Source organism: Lolium perenne, chromosome 6 (genome assembly GCF_019359855.2).
Source record: "Lolium perenne isolate Kyuss_39 chromosome 6, Kyuss_2.0, whole genome shotgun sequence".
In the NCBI taxonomy this organism is placed as follows: domain Eukaryota; kingdom Viridiplantae; phylum Streptophyta; class Magnoliopsida; order Poales; family Poaceae; genus Lolium; species Lolium perenne.
Window position 1 is genome coordinate 111,624,825 of NC_067249.2, and position 17,769 is coordinate 111,642,593.

At 43.9% G+C, this 17,769-nt stretch overlaps 2 protein-coding genes and 1 long non-coding RNA gene across 6 annotated transcripts in view; 2 read left to right on the forward strand and 1 right to left on the reverse strand.

Annotated features, from left to right (window-relative positions):
* Positions 1 to 13,493, reverse strand: part of LOC127326510 (disease resistance protein Pik-1) — a 28,369-nt gene extending 14,876 nt beyond the window's left edge. The window contains exons 1-3 of one of the 3 annotated variants that reach the window (XR_007867946.2): positions 12,989 to 13,493; positions 12,557 to 12,847; positions 11,572 to 11,884 (exon numbers count right to left, since the gene is read on the reverse strand). Coding sequence is in view for 2 of the 3 variants with exons in the window: in XM_051353358.2 (XP_051209318.1) it covers positions 13,009 to 13,398 (390 nt within the window). In the remaining variant the exon portion in view is untranslated. Of the gene's footprint in view, positions 1 to 11,571; positions 11,885 to 12,556; positions 12,848 to 12,988 lie in introns of those variants that run through there. The other 2 variants (XM_051353359.2, XM_051353358.2) reach the window with 2 other exon arrangements.
* On the forward strand, positions 3,250 to 5,031 carry LOC127326539 (uncharacterized). The gene is given in 2 exon segments (XM_051353384.2): positions 3,250 to 4,752; positions 4,836 to 5,031. Coding segments are annotated over 2 exon segments (297 nt in total). The 5' UTR covers positions 3,250 to 4,651.
* LOC127326514 (uncharacterized) lies at positions 7,618 to 11,176 on the forward strand. Of its 2 annotated transcripts, XR_011747184.1 has the most exons (5): positions 7,618 to 7,744; positions 8,287 to 8,368; positions 8,724 to 8,874; positions 9,116 to 9,196; positions 9,664 to 11,175. It is a non-coding gene; the product is annotated as an uncharacterized lncRNA (long non-coding RNA). The 2 variants fall into 2 exon arrangements; XR_011747183.1 differs by having other exon boundaries at positions 8,287 to 8,874; positions 9,664 to 11,176.
* Positions 13,494 to 17,769: the final 4,276 nt, after the last annotated feature.

A 17,769-nucleotide genomic window follows, 5' to 3' on the forward strand; every position in this document is an offset into this window, starting at 1 on the left:
AAGATAATTAAACCCTCTCCCTCACCCCTCCCAACCCTAGCCGCCTCCTGCCGCCGCCGGTAGCGCCGCCGGGGCAAAGACCCGGGGCGTGGCGGCGGTGGGGGCCCTTCCTCGCTGAAGCGCAGTGGACGGCAGACGAGATCCCTCCTCCTCGACGCTGCGACCTGTCGGCGTGGATGGTGATGGGCGGCAGCGGCCTGGCGTGCGGCCCCCCTCCTCCCGTCGGCTCTCCCACTACAAGGAAAAGGCCTATTGCCGGCGCACCAAAAAGGCCTATTGCCGGCGCACTTAGAGCCCGCCGGTGGGAACAGGCCGGTGATAATCGCTTATTGCCGGCGCACCTGTTGGTGCGCCGGTGGTAACTCGCGTTATCCCCGGCGCACCTGTCTTGTTCGCCGGCGGTAGGTTATACAAGAAAACAAAAAAAAACAAATCTAGATCTAGATCTAGATCTAGATCTAGCTAATCAGTGGTTGTCGTCTCTGCGCCGGTGTAGGAGGTACAGGAGGTGCAGGATGATGGCGTAAGCTCCCGAGGTCATCGCGTCGGTGTAGGAGGAGGAGGAGTAGGCCGGAGGTGGAGGAGCCCGGAGTAGGTGGGGGAGCCCGGAGTTGATGGAGGTGGCCGGAGTTGGTGGAGGAGGCCGGAGGTGGTGGAGGAGGCTGGACGTGGTGGCGGAGGCCGGACGTGGTGGAGGAGGCCGGAGGTGTTGGAGGAGGCCGGAGGTGGTGGAGGAGGCTGGACGTGGTGGCGCAGGCCGGACGTGGTGGAGGAGGCCGGAGGTGTTGGAGGAGGCCGGAGGACGTTGTGGCCGTCGGTGGCCATCGTGGCCGTCGGTGCAGTAAAGGTCGCCGGAGTAGCTCGCTGCAGTAGCTCGATGTAGTAGATGAGGAGGAGGAGGAGGAAAAGAGAAGGAAAATGTAAAAGTGAGGAGCACATGCAGGTGTGGAGTATATATATACCATAGGTTACTGCCGGCCCACCAAGTAGGGTGGTGCGCCGGGGGTATTTTTTTTCTTTTTTTCTCCCAAATCTTAAATCTGAAAAAAGTCCTGTTTCTGTTTTGAATTTGACGAATCCATTTTTTCTCCAAACGGCCGTAGGCTGTTGAATTCGAATAGGAAATTTCGAGTAGATCGATTTTGATATAAAAAAGTTTTTCAAATTTACCGAAAGATGACGCCATTTTGCATAATACATCGAAATTCAAATTTTCAAACTTTTACTAAAACTAGATCACATATTACGTGGGCATTTCAAAGGATTTTATTTTTTGAATTTTCTGTCATTTTCTATTATTATTTTCGAAAACTGAAAAGGCGATTCCCGGGGGGGGGGGGGGGGGTGGAGAGAAAAATCTAGGCAGCTTACCCCCGGCGCACCTCTATGGTGGTGTGCTGGTGGTAAATTGTCTGCCACCGGCGCACCACCATAGAGGTGCACCGGGGGTAAGGTGCCCATAATTTTTGGTTCCGGCCAGATCTCTTCGAATTTTATCCCCGGCGCACTAATTTTTTTTGTGCGCCGGCAGTATAGGTCCATCGCGGGCGCGGCGCTTATTTGGTGCGCCGGCAACATGTTCCACCGGCGCATGCCTATGGTGGTGCGCCGGCACCACTTGCGTGCAGCTATAGCCCTTTTCCTAGTAGTGTCCCCCGTAGCACCATTTCCCCCCAGCCTCTCACCGGTGCGTGGAGATGGTCTCGGGCTTCTCCCGCGACATGAGGTCGCCCGGGGCAGCAGCCTTGGGTTCGACGGTGGAGGCGGTTCTCTTCTTCGCCGAAGAGGGTCGGCCTGCGGATAGTGGTGCTGGATCTTTCGATCTGTCATCGCGTTCCGGCGGCGAGGTGGAGAGGCATGGAAGCCGGCGACGGCTGTTGTCGCCGGTGGTGGGCTGGCATTCAGCTGCGGCGGTGCGCAGGGCGTGTACGGTGTCTTCGGACAACGCGATCAACTCTTGGTGTCTCCGGCGGCAACCTTGGTCGGCCTGGGATGGTCGCCGGCATGGGGGCGCGACCTGAATAAAGGCGGCGGTCCTAGGATTCCAATTTGTGTCAAGGTGTTGATCTGCCAGAGCTGTGTCCCCATTGATCTGGCTAGAGTGACGGGTTCCGGGAGGCGCCGCCGGCGATCTTCCATGGGCGATTCACGCCTGGAGACTGCTGGATCGGGTGGGACTTGGTCGTGCGCACCCATGTTTTACTCTGGCCGTTTGGTTTCAAAGGGAGAGCTTCGAAACTCTGCTGGCTGTTAATATCATTGGTCCATGGTCCTGGCAGAGAATGTCATGAAGGCTGAGATCTGAGGACTAGCAATGGAGGATCCGTTCTCTGTGGCGAGGAGGAGTTGGCTTGGTGTTTCATGACTTGGAGCAGCGGCATGCAAGTGGGGGCGACAGGAGAAGACCAAAGTCTTATCTTTCAGGCTGAAAATCAAGGTCTGGCCTTAATTGGTTGTGCCTGGCAATGGCCTTGTTGAAGGCATTGTTTTGAGAGTGAGGACCTTCTTCAGGGTGAAAAGACAGATCTTTGATCGGACGACGACATCGCTTGTGCACTGTTCCCTTCTTGGAGGCGCCGCTTTTGAAGAAGTTGGACTTATGGTGCTGTCTTGGTGGTGTTATTGATGTTGTTTCAATTTTTAAAATACCGTAGCGAAACTTTTCTTTTTTTCTGTAATTCTTTTTTTTCGGCTGTGTGCATCCGTAAGGACGCTAGGGCAATGCGTTGTTGCAGAGGCTGGGTGTAATTGGTATCTCCGATATTAATATATGTTTTTTGTCGAAAAAAGAAGATAATTAATTGGTCGTGATTATAAGGGAGATAATATTCCTTCGGCTCGCCGTCAATTGCACAATTGCATATATATCCTTGAATCTGAATAATGCGCGGAAAAGGAAGGACTAGCACTGACACTGAATTATTATACACAGCCCATTATCTTTGAGAATGATTGTTTGGAGATAGTTAAGCTGCTCCAAAACAAGCACATGGATCGTTTTGTTAATGCAACCCCGCATGCGAGCCCAAACAGTTAAGCACATCAGATGGATAGATATGTGGGTTACATCATCTCTAGTAGATACTCCACCCCTCCCTTATACGGTACTTTTAACCAGATGGCCGAAGCCCAGCTTTATAAATAAAGTCAACATGGCAACCACGAATAGTAGAGTCATACAACACACATTACTTCTATAAATGTTCCTAGACTACCCGGCCAACCAGCCATCCAAAAGGGGCACATCAATCTCGTTCGTCCAGTCCCGAAGCTACAGTAATTTCCATGTCCCGCTTTTCACCTCAACCGTTGGATACGGTAGTTTCATTTTTCACCTTCCGCTTCCCCTTATGGGTGCATGACGACTGGGGCCGAGGGCGTGCGGGGCCGCCTCTGGAAGGCAGCGACGGCAGTGAGCTCGCGTCGCCCTGCGTGAGAGGAATCTCTGCGACGGTGAAACCCTAGGCCCAATCCCCGCCTCCGCCTCGTCCCTGGCTCCTCCCCTCCTCTCCTCCTCTCATAACAAGCGGCGGCGGCTCGCTGCGCGCGCTCGCCCCACCGTCGTGCCTCCCCCCTCGCCCCTCGCCCCTCCTCCTCCGAGACCCCGAGCCGCCGTTGCGCCTCTCTCCCTCGACCTACCGAGCGCCGGAGGTGGAGGAGCAGCGAGGGGCGGCGCTGGGACGGAGGTGAGACCAGGAGCTAGAGGCGTGGCTGCAGGGAGGAGGGAAGAGGCGCCGTCCATCGCTCCGCTGCGCCGGCGTGCGGCGAGATCAAGAAGGAGGGCGGATGGTTGCGGCGACCGGAGGCGCTGGGCGCGGCCGGAGACGGGCCGACGCGGGGCGGATCTGCGGCGGCGACGACCGGAGGTGGCGGTGGCGGCGGCGACCGGAGGCGCCGGGCGCGGCCAGAGACGGGCCGGCGCTGGGCAGATCCGCGCCGGCGACAACCGGAGGCGACGAGGACAAAGATCCAGGTCGGTGCATCTTCCCCTCGCTTTTCTCTCGCCACCAAGGGGGTGCTGCAGGCGGGCGTGCAGGGCGAGCTGTGGCGCCTGAGCGACGGCGCTGGGAAGGTGGCCGGCATGATCGGGTGGCTGCCGGAGAAGGCCGTCACGTTCGTGGACAACCACGACACCGGGTCGACGCAGGGGCTGTGGCCGATCCCGGCCGACAAGGTCATGCAGGGCTACGCCTACATCCTCACACACCCAGGGCTCCCCTGCATCGTAAGCATCATCTCTCCCTTTACATAAGGCTCTCTCAGGTCTTCACCCAGACATTCTTGTGACGTGTGTGCGTATGCAATGCAGTTCTACGACCACATGTTTTCTCATTTTTGTTTATGCAGATTTATCCAAACCATTGCAACACTTGTGAGGAGTAAAATGGACATTTTCCTTGTAAATATGAAGTTTGTTCATCTCTACTCACTATTAATGCATGATAAAAAGAGATATCCAGTACATTGTGATAAACAAAACATAGATCAAAGTTGTATCAGATGCTGGGAACTGCAGTAGACTTTTATCATATTATTATGAATGTCTGCCATTTTATCATAGTTTCATGTAGACTCACAACACAGCATTACAGCCTGGACCTAGAATTTAGATGTTTATTTTCCAAAGTTATTCAGAAATTGTGTAGCTAAAATGTATCAAGCAGACATGTTATTCAAAAATGTTGACCTTATCTTGCGAGTTGGCCTAGCAATCCCCGAAACGTTTGATAGTTCTGCTTCCAATTCTTTTTTCTGCAAACAGGAAAAGTGATTATACTGTTGGCTTGTAATATAAATTATCAATAAAAACATTGCACTGGTACAAATAATCCCACCATTGTATCTCTCATTTTCTCGAACAAAATTGACTTAACAGGCTCCTTGCCAATCCATCGACAAAGTTCAAGCGTCAAACCCTTGGAAGAAGCCCGAACGTTCTGATCTGGATGATCAAATAGCTCAGGAAGCATCTTTAGAATCTTTTTGGGTGGTACAACCTTAGCTCCGAATTCACTGGTAGGAAAAAAGTAGTTAACAGAGGTAAAAAAAACGTGTTCTAACAAGAAACCAAATTACCAGCTAGGAACTTACCTAAGTGCTTGAAACATAACATCAATAGCAGGTACAACAGCTTTTGCCACTTTATTCTTTACAGCTTTCTCCATAGATTCCTGGTGGCAGTTTGAAAAAGTTAGCATGCTATCAATTGTAAGTACAAAAGGGAACATATGGTGGTACAAAGTACAATGAGATCACAAAAATTGATTGGTTGAGTAAGCGACAGAAAAAGAATACGGTATTAGATAAAGGCTGGTCATCAATGCCTTGTGGCAAGATATGATGCAATCACCAGAATAAATCCTTTTATTATAAATGCTAAGATAAATCAACAAGCTCATGAAAATACTTGAGCGCTCAAGCAAGATACTTGCAATTGCAAATAAATGATGGGATACCAAATGAAGGTTCTCGTATTAACAACTGGAATCTAATCCGTGCTATGTATATATGCTAAATAGGTGTACCAAGAAGTACTCCCTCATGTCTCGAAAGATATGACGGAGTGATATCTATGCAGCCGACCGATGTTCTGAAACTTTGATCACTTAGAGGCTAGGGAGGATTGATCTATGTAGGCCATGTGATTTGGTTTCTCTACGCCGGCAAGGTCTTCAAAAGTATTAGTTACAGTCAACCATGATGTGATGTGACTGCTATTGGGAATTAGTTTTGTCTATAGCAAGGATAACATAATAAGCTTGAAGTTAGTTATGTCATGCAGATGTATATTGCTTACTCCACTTCTTCTAACATGATTGATGTGTTTTTGTTGAAGGCCTTTGCGCTGCAATTGAAGCTTGAGCCACACAGTGGGGCATTTGGAATGCCTATGTGGGTTCCTTTGATTGCCACCAGCCCCTTACCGTGCTTGAAGGAGACTCTCGGAGGTGTTTCACTTCTTGCATTGTGTCAGGTAAAATTTTCTTTAATTTTTTTTACATTTTAGCATTGTGTTTGTTTACACCCTGCATGCCTGAATTTTTTGGTACCTATTTCAGCACGCTGGTGCATTCAACCTTGTTGCTTTCTCCTCAGCCAGGTATGATATAGCTGCGCTCATCGACACTCTTTGATTTTGCACAACTTTTGACTCGATAAGCTTGCTTTTGAGTATGTTGTTCAGTTCCGGAGCTACAGGATTTCTGGAAAAAAACACTATTCAGATTATTGTGCATGTGTGATGGAGTAAATGAAAAAGGCAGCCTTGCAGTGTAGTTGGTCGTTTCACTACTGAAATTAGTCTTGAACATAATGATGAAGGTCTTTGAACTGAAATTCTGTTAAGCTGTTTTCACATGTCTACATTTTAAGATAGCTGCATAAATGTTATTGTGTGCTGGTAAATTTTCTTTAGGTGAAAATAACAGGCTAAGAAAATTCTGTTATTGGATATATTCCTAAATGCATCGTGCGCTCCTTTGCTTTATTTTTATTCTCCCATGAAGGCCTGCACAACTTGCTTATTTAACTGTTATTTTGGTGATAGAGAATGATGCCCTGCCTCTGTTACTCGAGTTTTGAGGTTTATGTTTAATCTCTTCTATAACTCTTTCCTCCTATTTCACCCTGGCCGTCAGATGCGATTGTTTCTTTTTCACCTGCTGGTTGTCTAGATGGGCCAGTGACTTAATTGACTGCTGCTACTGTATTTTACAATTGAAATTCCTTTTTCTAGCTCTAATTGCCTGCTCCCGCTGGATTTAACACACACAGGTGAATTAGTTTCTCCTCCTGGATAATGTGTTACATGTCTTAGTTCTTGATGTATCTGTATGGTTTCTTGCCTGGCCTCAGAAGATCCACTTACAAGGTGGTTTCCTACTTTTTATTCAAATCACACTGTTGTTGATTTTCTTGACATATCTTATTATTCTTGCCTTCCATAAGTGCATCCATCGTGTTTAATTTAAGATATTCCTTTCTTCCCCCCTTTCATGTTAGTTACTTCTTTTTACACAATATCTATGCCAGTTTGACTTATGAATAATCGCATCAGTTCTTTGGATCTGGTGGACTTGAATAATTAGCTCTCACCTTTAGATTGAGAATATCCAGTATAGAGGATTAGTTTCATGGTTTCAAAATCTAAGATTGACGGATCTGCTCTTAATATTAATGCTTAGATGCACCAGTGAATTCAGTTTCTTTCCGTGCTCTTAATATTCAGGTGTTTAGCTATGAAAGATGATGATTCTGGAGCTATTTCCTTTCTACACTTCCTGTCTTGTTTACTTGGAGCTGTTTTACCGTGTTTTGGATCTATTTCTGATGCCTACCTTGCGTTGTGTTTATGTTTGACTTTACCCACCCTTATTATTTATCGTGCCTACTCTAGAGCCCGTTGCAGCACCAAATCTCTTTTGTGAAAAAAGTGCAGAAGTGATACTGAATTTTCCTTTCTACTATAACGTTTTACATGTTTCTGGTTATATCATTTTGGCAACACTGATAGGATTATCACGTAAATACTACCAGGTTTAGTACGTAGAGGCTGAACATGTACTAAATATGCTTTTAGCACTAAGCTGTTGTTGATTGTCACCTTACTCAGAAGGAACAATATGTGATGCTGATCTTGTGATTACTGTTGCTGGTGATGTCATACTTGCATGGGCTAACCATTTGTTCGATAACTTGATTCCCATTGTAAGGTGTTAAGTCGGATCGTATTTGTTCTGATGAGGTCAGTTTTTTGGATAAACAATAATCCTCTATCAGCTTACCATGAATCATCCTCTGTTTGTGAAAAAGTTGGTTTCCTAGCAAGTTATGTATAGTTCCTTATTCCTTGTATGCTGCTAAAAACGAAATAAAAAATAGCATTACTGTCTAGCAAAAAATCTTTGCTGCATATACGATGATTTTGAAGTGCTGGCAGTGTATTTGAGGTGCCACTTTCTATCAATTAGATTTAGCGTTAGAACAATAAAACTCCGCCTTCATATATGAAGCTTTTTTCCTGTCTGCATCGTAAAGAACCTAATTTTACATGGTATTAACAATGTATTTGGCTGCGCAAAGTACAGACATAGATTAAGTTCATGTAACTGTTATTACATTTGATATTAAATAATAATAATTAGTATGTTACACATACATTTAAAGTACTAGCATTCAGAGTCAGAGTTAATGTATAATATGAGCCTGAATTAGATATGCTCATCCTTCCCAATCTAAGTAAGCCATTATCTTTTGTCAGCTGAAACTTTGATATCCTTTTTGCAGGCAAAGCATGCAATAGCTCGTTTATCCCTGTTTACCTTGGCACCGGATTGATGGACCACTATATACGCATGGAAATAAATAAGTGTGTATTCTACGGATAATATTTGTATTGTATGAATCTCAAATTGGCCTGGGATGGCAATTGCTTTAACCCATCTCTCATGTTATTTTGCGGATTTTAATATGCTCAGGTGTCATTTTAATTTTATCATATAGTTGAGTACCTCCTTTCTCTTCCCTTCAACAATGCAGCGCCAGAGTCTGAGCTTGTAACCGGGATACTATTATTAGTTCGTAGGCATGGACAGTTTCAGCCTTTTAAGTCTATACCTGAACCTGTAACTATTGAAAGTATGTTTCTTGGGTTATCTACGAAGTATACCTTTAGCCGAAGGGTTACAACATGAATGCTCATGCTGGCAGAATCACTATTGCAGGTGTAGAGGCGACAAGCAGAGGCCACCCAGAACGCTGCCATGGCGCCTGCTATCTTGTTTCTAGAGAATGAGATGTCCATCAGTTCGATAGACTAGAATCACAAATCATGGCATGCTGAACTAAGTGTCTCAGGCAGTACATGTAGAGCAGGTAACACCTAAAGATACACAAACATTGCCGATTTACCTTTTTTGTGTCGTGACTGAAATCTTGGCATCAATTTGAATAAAAGTCCTCTCGCAGAGAATACATTGGCACTGAATAATATGTTACCTTTTCAGATCTTCTCTTCTTTTTTCTTTTGCTGGAACTCGATATTGACTTTTTTGTTCTTTATACCATCACATTGTTCCCGCAGTTTCAGTTAGTTTGTGTGTTCCCAATGTTCCAGGAGACAACACATTTATTTTGGATAGTAGTGGAATGGAGATCATCAAGTGACTTGGAAGTACTCAGCCTGAAAATATGACAGGTAACACTTCTATATTCCCGATTTCTCCATAAGAATCTGTTCGTTGTGGGGAATTGCAGCGTACATCATACTTTGTTGGATTCTTTTTATATATAAAAATAGGATGGCACATTACCTTATCTCATCCATCTGCGTTAGGTATAACCATCAATTTGAATTATGGAAGTCCCTGTTTAGTCTGTCCATTTTTACACAAAGGATGGATTTTGCTGCAATATGAATAGGCTGTATATTGACGAATTGCCTATCCTAGGATCACTTATGAGATATTCATGTATTTATGAAGAGATAAACTTTGTGTTTTCGCACCTATTTTTCTAGAAAACAATTATTTTAATATACTTTAGTGGTGGAAGCATCATTTTTTCCTTGCTGGACATTATATTGCTTGTAAGTTACAGATAATTTTCTGCTCTTGAGAAATTTTATGATGTCGGCACCTGCTGAGTGCCTTCTTCTGCTGGCAGGGATGTGCCCTCTTCTCCATATCTGCATGATGGCTCAAAGCACGCCACCATGACCAGATTGTTTCTCCACAACAACAAGCTAGACAGATAATGCTTTAGCTCCGTTGGCTCTGGTTTTAATTTCCTTGGTATGGCTGGCTCTGGTTTTAAGCTCTCCAAAGGTATGGTCTCCAGTGGTGAGGTGAATGCTTATGAATTGCGATTTGTTGTTTTTTGGTTGCATTTTCCTTACTGGTCGCCCTTTAGCGCAGACAGTTTTCCAGATCGTGCCCTTTGTTTACTTGAGATGATCCCTTTCAGTCTATCCTATTTTAATTAAAAAGCTCAATAACACTAGGACCTTCGAAATTTCAATAGTCAGTTGAGGCATTATAGTCTAGGTTTATATAGTTTGTAATTTTCTGCTATACTGAATTCATAAGTATGCAGATTCAGTGGCTGACCTACTAGCTATTAGCAGAATTTTTGGCATGTGCAGAGTTGTTCCAATAACATGTAGCTAGGTTTGCATGAACTAACTTCCATGTTCTTATATTGATATGTTGGGACAGTTCCTTGATGATATTATGATTTTATGTATTTAAGGTGTCCAATTCCAAAGAATTCACTTAATTTAGCCTCTTTAAAGAGGCCTGGAGCTTGCTTGCTTTTGGTATCTCCAGTTCACATCTGCAATGAAGTAGTTGAGAAAGTTGCATACATTTTTTTATTTCCCCTGAGATCGTGCCTTACAATTACTGGATTAAGATAATGATCGATGACTATTTATATAGTCATTATCCCATCATGTGTTGGCACTTAACATCTCATCTAAATTTTTTTGACACTTAACATCGAAAGGTTGATTTTCCTCTTTGGCAGTTCAATGGTCTTATCTAAGCTCCTTAACAGGGATAAGTTATTTCTAACTTCATATTTCTATTTCCTTTTTCGTGCCAAGTCATACCAATTCTGGTATCTTTGTTGAACTCTGAATTTGGAGCAAGCTGACACTATTGTCGATACTGACTGATGTTCCATCTGCTTTCAGTTTCATGAGATGATGCGCAATGAAAAAAAAACTTTTGCAGTATCTGCAGCACTTAAGAATCATGCTATTATGGTGCTTCACCTCCGCCTTCCCTCTATATGTTTGTATCCATTTTTGCGAGCATGGCCGCTTACTCTGATTTACGAATGGGCATGGATGCATGGGAAGCTGCTTTCAGTCTGTAGAAAACTCGTGTTACTCAAGGATGGGGATATAATTGAAGTGAGGTTTTCTCCACATATTACACGAAATAATTTACAAGTTGGCTACTACCTCCTGAGTCTGTACATAATGAGAGTGTGTGGTAGTAACTTGTGCTGTAAGTATGAGTTTTGATGCAATAAATTTAAGTTTGGATCAAATACTTGCATCTCCTGAGTTTGTACAATGTTATTATACCTTCTGTAATATACCTTCGCTAAATTGCTGTAGAATGTAATACAAATTCCACCACTTAGGTACTATAATATACTTGTGGTTCTTACAATACTGTCTCGCTACTGCCTTCATGCCGGGGCGCAACGGGTCATCTAATCAAGTTTCTTTTGTTGTGAATGACACTACCGTATTTGGGGCACCAAGCATGTTAAGCCCAAATTGGTCATGTGACCGATCAATGAAGTAATGTTAGTTGTAAGATTGAATCGCTGAGCACGTTGGTTCCCTATCACCCATGTTATGTAATATAGCGGTACAAACTGGATCGCGCTTGAGTTATGTACAATGTATCAGCTCCGTGAGACTATTCTATTTTGTTTTGTTTTTCTAGCTACGTGTATGCTTCATATCGGTTTCATAATGGCTGATTGTGTTTGCCGAGGTTCTTAATAATCGTGGAGCTGTATTGTATATGCCAATACATGATTTTAATAACTTACTTTCACCAGCAAAGATAAATAGTATTATAATATAGTATTACACATGGTTTCAATATTGTGTCGCTTTCGCGTGTGCGCCGGGGCGCACCGGGTCATCTAGTCCAACATAGTTCTAGCAAGGTTCTAGGAAATAGATGATCCCCCTGGATCAATACAGCATGGACGGATAGCTACGGTACACACACTGAGAAGGTAATGAAGAAGATCAACGTGAAGTCCTGTCGCCTCTAGTCCGCGCGTAGAGCCTCCTGACGTCGCCCACCGCCGTGTCCACCAGCGTCCGATCCGTCGGTTTGATCAGAACCCTCCAGTGCTGCATGTGAAGAAGCATATGATAGAAAGCCAATCAGTTTTCCTTCAATAGTTAGTTTGTTTCTAATGTTTCAGAGGGACCAGCATTGGGCCGCAAAGGTGAACCAAACTAGCCTACGCAAGGGTCCCGAGAGACCGCTGGCTAACGCGATGAACTCACCTGCCCCTGCAGGGTTCCAATCGCAATGGAGTTTCTCCCTGACTCCTAGCCACCTAAACCGAGGAAGGAAGTCTGGTGCGAATCAGCTGGCAGAGAAAAACTTTAATCCTAGGCGGGACGCGAGTGCGCCAGACTTCCTGGAAGCATGTAACCTTATACGGTACTGGGCTGAAACGTGGCCCGAACAGATGCGGCATCCTAACCCGCATCACGGTTTTTCGTTGTGGGGTACCCAACCCCGCACGCGAAGCCCCTATTTAACGCGGATGCGAAAGTTTGGATGGGGTAAATCCGCAACTCGTTTAACTTAATAGATGTTTGTCAATACATGCAACTCGTTCATCGTTAAAAATAGATAATTTATCAAGTATTCAACTTAATAGATGTTTCATCGATTGCTTTACCATCACATCTAAGAATATCGTTGCATAGGGCGGGGCATCATCTTGTTCAAATGATACGCACAGACCTTTTATTTCATAGTTTATGTTTCAGATTCAGGTTTAGGTTTACCTTTGTGTTATTGGCCTTTCACACACGAAAGAACGGGAGGAAGTAAGAGACACCGGATAAGGACGCCCCTTTTGTTTTGCGTGAAAGACCCACCGCCATGAGAAGATTCACGATCCTCGATTTCCAGCCTGATCACCATCATCAGTACGTTTCCGTAGCTCGTCCGGTGACTTTGGCTTGCGAAGCCCGGGTCGTCGGTTCGTCGCCTCTCGTCCGTTTCTTAACCTCGCTGTCATCCTTTGGTCCCGGACCTCCACGCTGACTCTTTTTGCCGGAAAGTAACTTGTAGCGCTACTCCATTGAGCCGCAAATGAATCCATCAATTAATTAAAAATCAGGAAGCTTCGAAAACAACAAAACACAACACAGATCCCTCGTTTGGCATTTGCAATCCTAGCTACACACTGATCGACGAACTAAAAGATTACTCACGAATGCTCTGAGTGGTGTGGCTACATCCACCAGGTGTCCGGCCGGTGCTGGTAACCGTAGGCGCCGGCGGGGTGCTCGTAGACCGGCACCGCGTGCGAAGGGTACTGGTAGTAGTGCCATGGGTACGTGTACTCGACAACATTGGCGGTGACAGCGGCTTCGGCGGGCTTCTTCTTCTCCTCCTCCTTGACCTCGCCGACCTGCACGAGGTGCGCGTGGCCGACCTTCTTGCGCAGCGTGCTGGTGAGCTTGACGGAATCGACGCCGTCGCCGACCACCACAACCTGGTCCTTGCTGTCCCCGGCCAGCGCCACCGAGTCCACCCCTACCGTCGCCGCCACCAGTGCCATGGCCTTGGACCGGCACTTATCACACGTCATCTCCACCTTGATCACGATCTTCTGCTTCATGGTGGCCTGCTTAATTTGGTTGGAATCGAGTCTCAGGGCAATGGAGTAAGTGAGAATAGCAAGGTACCTAGAAGCAAGTTTGCGGTGGAGAGCAGAGAACCTGAGGTCGATATTTATAGGGTTGCCACCTTGCTGGTCACTCAGTGCGGGGTGTGTCTGTACTCTGTACGCGCGTACTCCGAAGCTGCCACAAGTCCACAACCTGATTGCGAGATCAAAAGGCATTCCAGGGAGTAATTAGGAAGCGACGTTCAAGGTGGAGATCAGGATTCTATAATTCGTAAAGATGGGAATTTGCTTTGTTTATGACCCGGCTCTGGTCCGTTAGTCTGTTGAAGGCACGATTCGTCAAGAAGGAAACCGTGTTCACGACATGTTTATGCATGCGCCAGACGCCACAGTTAGTGCGACTAGTCAGTGCCCAACTTAGTGATCAACTTCGAGTCTTGGATTGTTAAGACAAGTATAGAATTCTTCTTGATTCGATAACCTGCTGTAAAGCTGAAGACACGAAACTGTCGCGTTCATGGACGACGACGATCGACACGACGAACTGAATTAGCTACGTCAAGACGTCAATATACACGTACTATCACCAGTACTCCCTCCATTCCACCAAGGCTGTCTTATATTTGTTAAAATTTAAATGTACATAGATTTTTTTTGAAGTAGTACATATATTTTCTAGTTTATGCATACATTTAAATTTAAACAATAAATCTACAACAACGTTCACAAGATGGAGGAAATACTACACTGTAAACACTAACAGCCAGGCCGGCTACTGATGACTACGGACTGATAGTGATCATTCACATCAATGAACATATCACTGATATGATATCAGTAAGTTGTCTTATATTTGTTAAAATTTAAATGTACCTAGGTTTTGGCCGGGTCAAACCGGTCTCAGACCATGAAAGAATTTTTATACGCCGGTTTAGTTGCGCGGGTTGACGCAAACCGGGCAAAAACCACTTATGCGGTTCGGTGCGGGTTGGGCTCGCGGTTTGACTGGTTTAACACCAAACCATACACGGATTGACATATCAGTAAAGGAAAACAACAAGAGATTTCAACTGGGGCGTGGTTGGGGGAATTTTACAATTTTCCACACTTTTTTTTGCACTTCTATCATTTGCCATTTTGTGTCTCACTGACATGGTTGACGGGTTTATGGTTCAAAACACCCCTTTGACACACAAGGTAGACACATGATACATATGATGCACTTCCAAGTACCACCGTTAAACTCAAAATTAACAAGCATGTTAAATTACTAAAGGTAATGACGAACTTTGCACCATGGAATATTCAAATTGATGTGCTGCGGCAAATAATCGTTCAGTTAACACGGAACTAATGTTCCAGCTAGCAAACAAAAAGAAATGCGCTACGAGCTGTATTTCTTTTGAAAACTGATTAGTGCATGCCTTTTTTTTTAACTTAACGTCAGTATATAATACACTTAGTCAGTTTTCTCATATAAGTGCAGATCGCCTCCTTTGAACGGTCGTATCTAATACTTTCTTTGTTCATAAATATAAGCTGTTTTAGATATTGAAAAATGAACTAAATACGCACCGTAATGAGTGAATCTACACATTAAAGTTAGATTAGATACATACTAAAATAGATTAATCAATAAAAAATAAAACATCTTATATTAGTGAATAGAGGGAATACCTATTTCAAATACTAAATAGTTAAGTTATATGCATCGAGGAGCACATGCATTAGAAAAAAATGCCCCCTCTTTATTTTAAATTAGTTGAGTTAAACTTGCATGTATTTAGACAAGTTTTATTTGTAGGAAAATTTAAATCTCATTGTACTACTGTACTCCCTCCGGTTTAAAATAATTAGTTAAAAATAGATTTATATATACATGTTTTAATATACAGATATAATAATTTTTAAAAAGTTATTTTGAAACGAAGGTAGTAACTTTTTTTCCAAGCGACCCAACGAGGGATCGAATTTCATTACCAGAAGATAACGAAACCATGACTAGACAGTCGGGTATCACCCCAGAGCGTGATAAAAACAAAAAAAAAGCGTCGCCTACTACTAGTGTTTGCTGGAAGAAGAAGAAGTAAACTAAGTTTATATTACATACCAACATTAGGAAGCCAACGAATAAAAGCTGCTGCACCAGAAACGACAAAAAGATTGCTAACGAAATCCATGTAGAAATTCCATCAACCCTGCCCAGGAGATTCTTCAGCAATCTTGTCATCATCAGCATCCTTATCTTCCAACAGTAGAGGAGGGGTTTGGGACAAAGATACCCGCACCCACATCTTTAGATATTGAAGCAAGCCTCATAAGATTGTCTGCTCCAGCCCGAATATCTTCCGCATCCTTGACGCCATGAAGACCTGCCCAGTATTTCATGAAAATGACAGAGTAGTTGATTAGCTCAATAGGAGAATGAATCAACTTGCTCTCGAAACAACCTCTGTTTAGCAATTTCCAAATTGCTCAGCAAATAGCTGCAATCCCAGCAATTTGGGTGTTGCGACTAGCAGGAACAAACTGGGAAAACCACCAGAAAAATTGGGAGAAATTTCCTGGACACGTGGGAGCTCTAATGGCCATCCCCACAGAGCTCTAGACAAATTTAGCAGACAACACTCAAAGAACAAGTGGGTAATATTGTCATGTTCATTGAAGAGAATTGACAATCGTGGGCTTCCTGTCCAGTTGCGCTTCAATAGGTTGTCTTTAGTAGCAATCGCATTGTGCCATATGAGTCATGGCCATATTTTGATTTGAAGAGGAATTTTACTTTTCAAGAAATATTTGAAGGATCTGTCCAAACCACTGCTGCAAAAGTGTTTGTAGACAAATTTAACTCTAAATTTACCATTCTTTGACCACTTTTTGAAAGTTTATCCTTTTCACTGTTGAGAGTAATCTGGGCCAACAGAGCCAACAATCCATTCTTCTGCACAGGCAAGTCAGGTGTCATCCATCTCCTGAAAGTGAATCTCCATCCCATTTCAGCAGTTAGCCACTGTAACATCTTGCTCATTGCAAATGTTGTAAATATCAGAAAATATATCTTTCAAAGGACTAATTCCACACCAAGAATCACCCTAGAAGCTAGTTAACGATCCATTCCCAACCTGCATTCTCCTCCCACATAAGTACAAGCTTTTGATCTGCAGCATATCAGACCAAAGGGGAGAGTCACCAGATCTGTGTTTTGTATAAAAACACCACTGAGATATTTCTTGCTCATGAAAATATATCTTTCAGAGGACTAGAATCATTCTCCATTTTTCACCACCATCTGCACAGCAAACTAATGTTGAATTTGTGTAAATCCTTCACCCCTAACGGAGGTAGTAACTAAAAAATGGACGCAAAAGATCGTTCCATTGCCACCAGCTTTCTTTACTATGAGCTGAAGAAAATATTTAATACATGTGAACATGCCCAGCCAAAAAATGGACGCAAACGATCGCTCCATTGCCCATCGGGAGTCTCCCACGAAGCCAGGACTCCAGGCAGCGATCGATTCCCTTCAGTAAAAGAATAAACGACCGAATGACTCAGGCTTAGATCCGACTAACCACTATTCGTTTGCGGTAAGCCTGGTCATCATCTCTGCGTACCGCCGGCTCTCCCATTCCGTTGCCTGGCCGCCCAGTTGGCCGATCGCCTCGGCCACGCCCAGTCACCCACTCACCGATCGGCAGCCAGCCGCCTTTTCCTTCTTTAAGTCCATGTCCTTCATCTAATCAATGATTTGCTCCCTTAATTTGGGTTCTAATTCAACGAAAATTCCTTGACCATTATAGGTGTCATAATGCTAAAACAATTGTCTGTTGCTGGCAAAAAAAACTTGAGAATCGCAGAGAGATGCTTTACTTTTCCAGCTAAAAGGGAGTGCACGAAGAAGCTTTTTTGGGAAGGATTGAATCAAAATTGTTGATGATGCCAATGTAATTTGGTTTTCATTTGAAGTAATCAAACTAGTAGGAAATACTTGTTATATTATGCTACCATTTTATTATTATTTCTATTGTAATATGACATTGCTTAAGTGAAATTATTTATAGACATTTTGTAGTAAGAATGTTTGCATACATTTTATCTCTTAAGTTAAGAAACTATAAATAATTAGTCATGATCAAGAAGTCTAAGAAGATATGAAGGTAATAAAAAGTCAAGGCAAGAAGCCAAACTAGTTAAGCCCACTAGAAGTCCACCGTAGACCATATACTACACCATTTTATTTGTCCACCATATTTTTTCAATACGGAGAATAGCCCCAGCCTCTGTATCAAAGTGATACATACGAATTTTTTTTTTCATTATTATCAAAGCGTCCGTCTCCAGAACGATAAAAAGTATGCGATC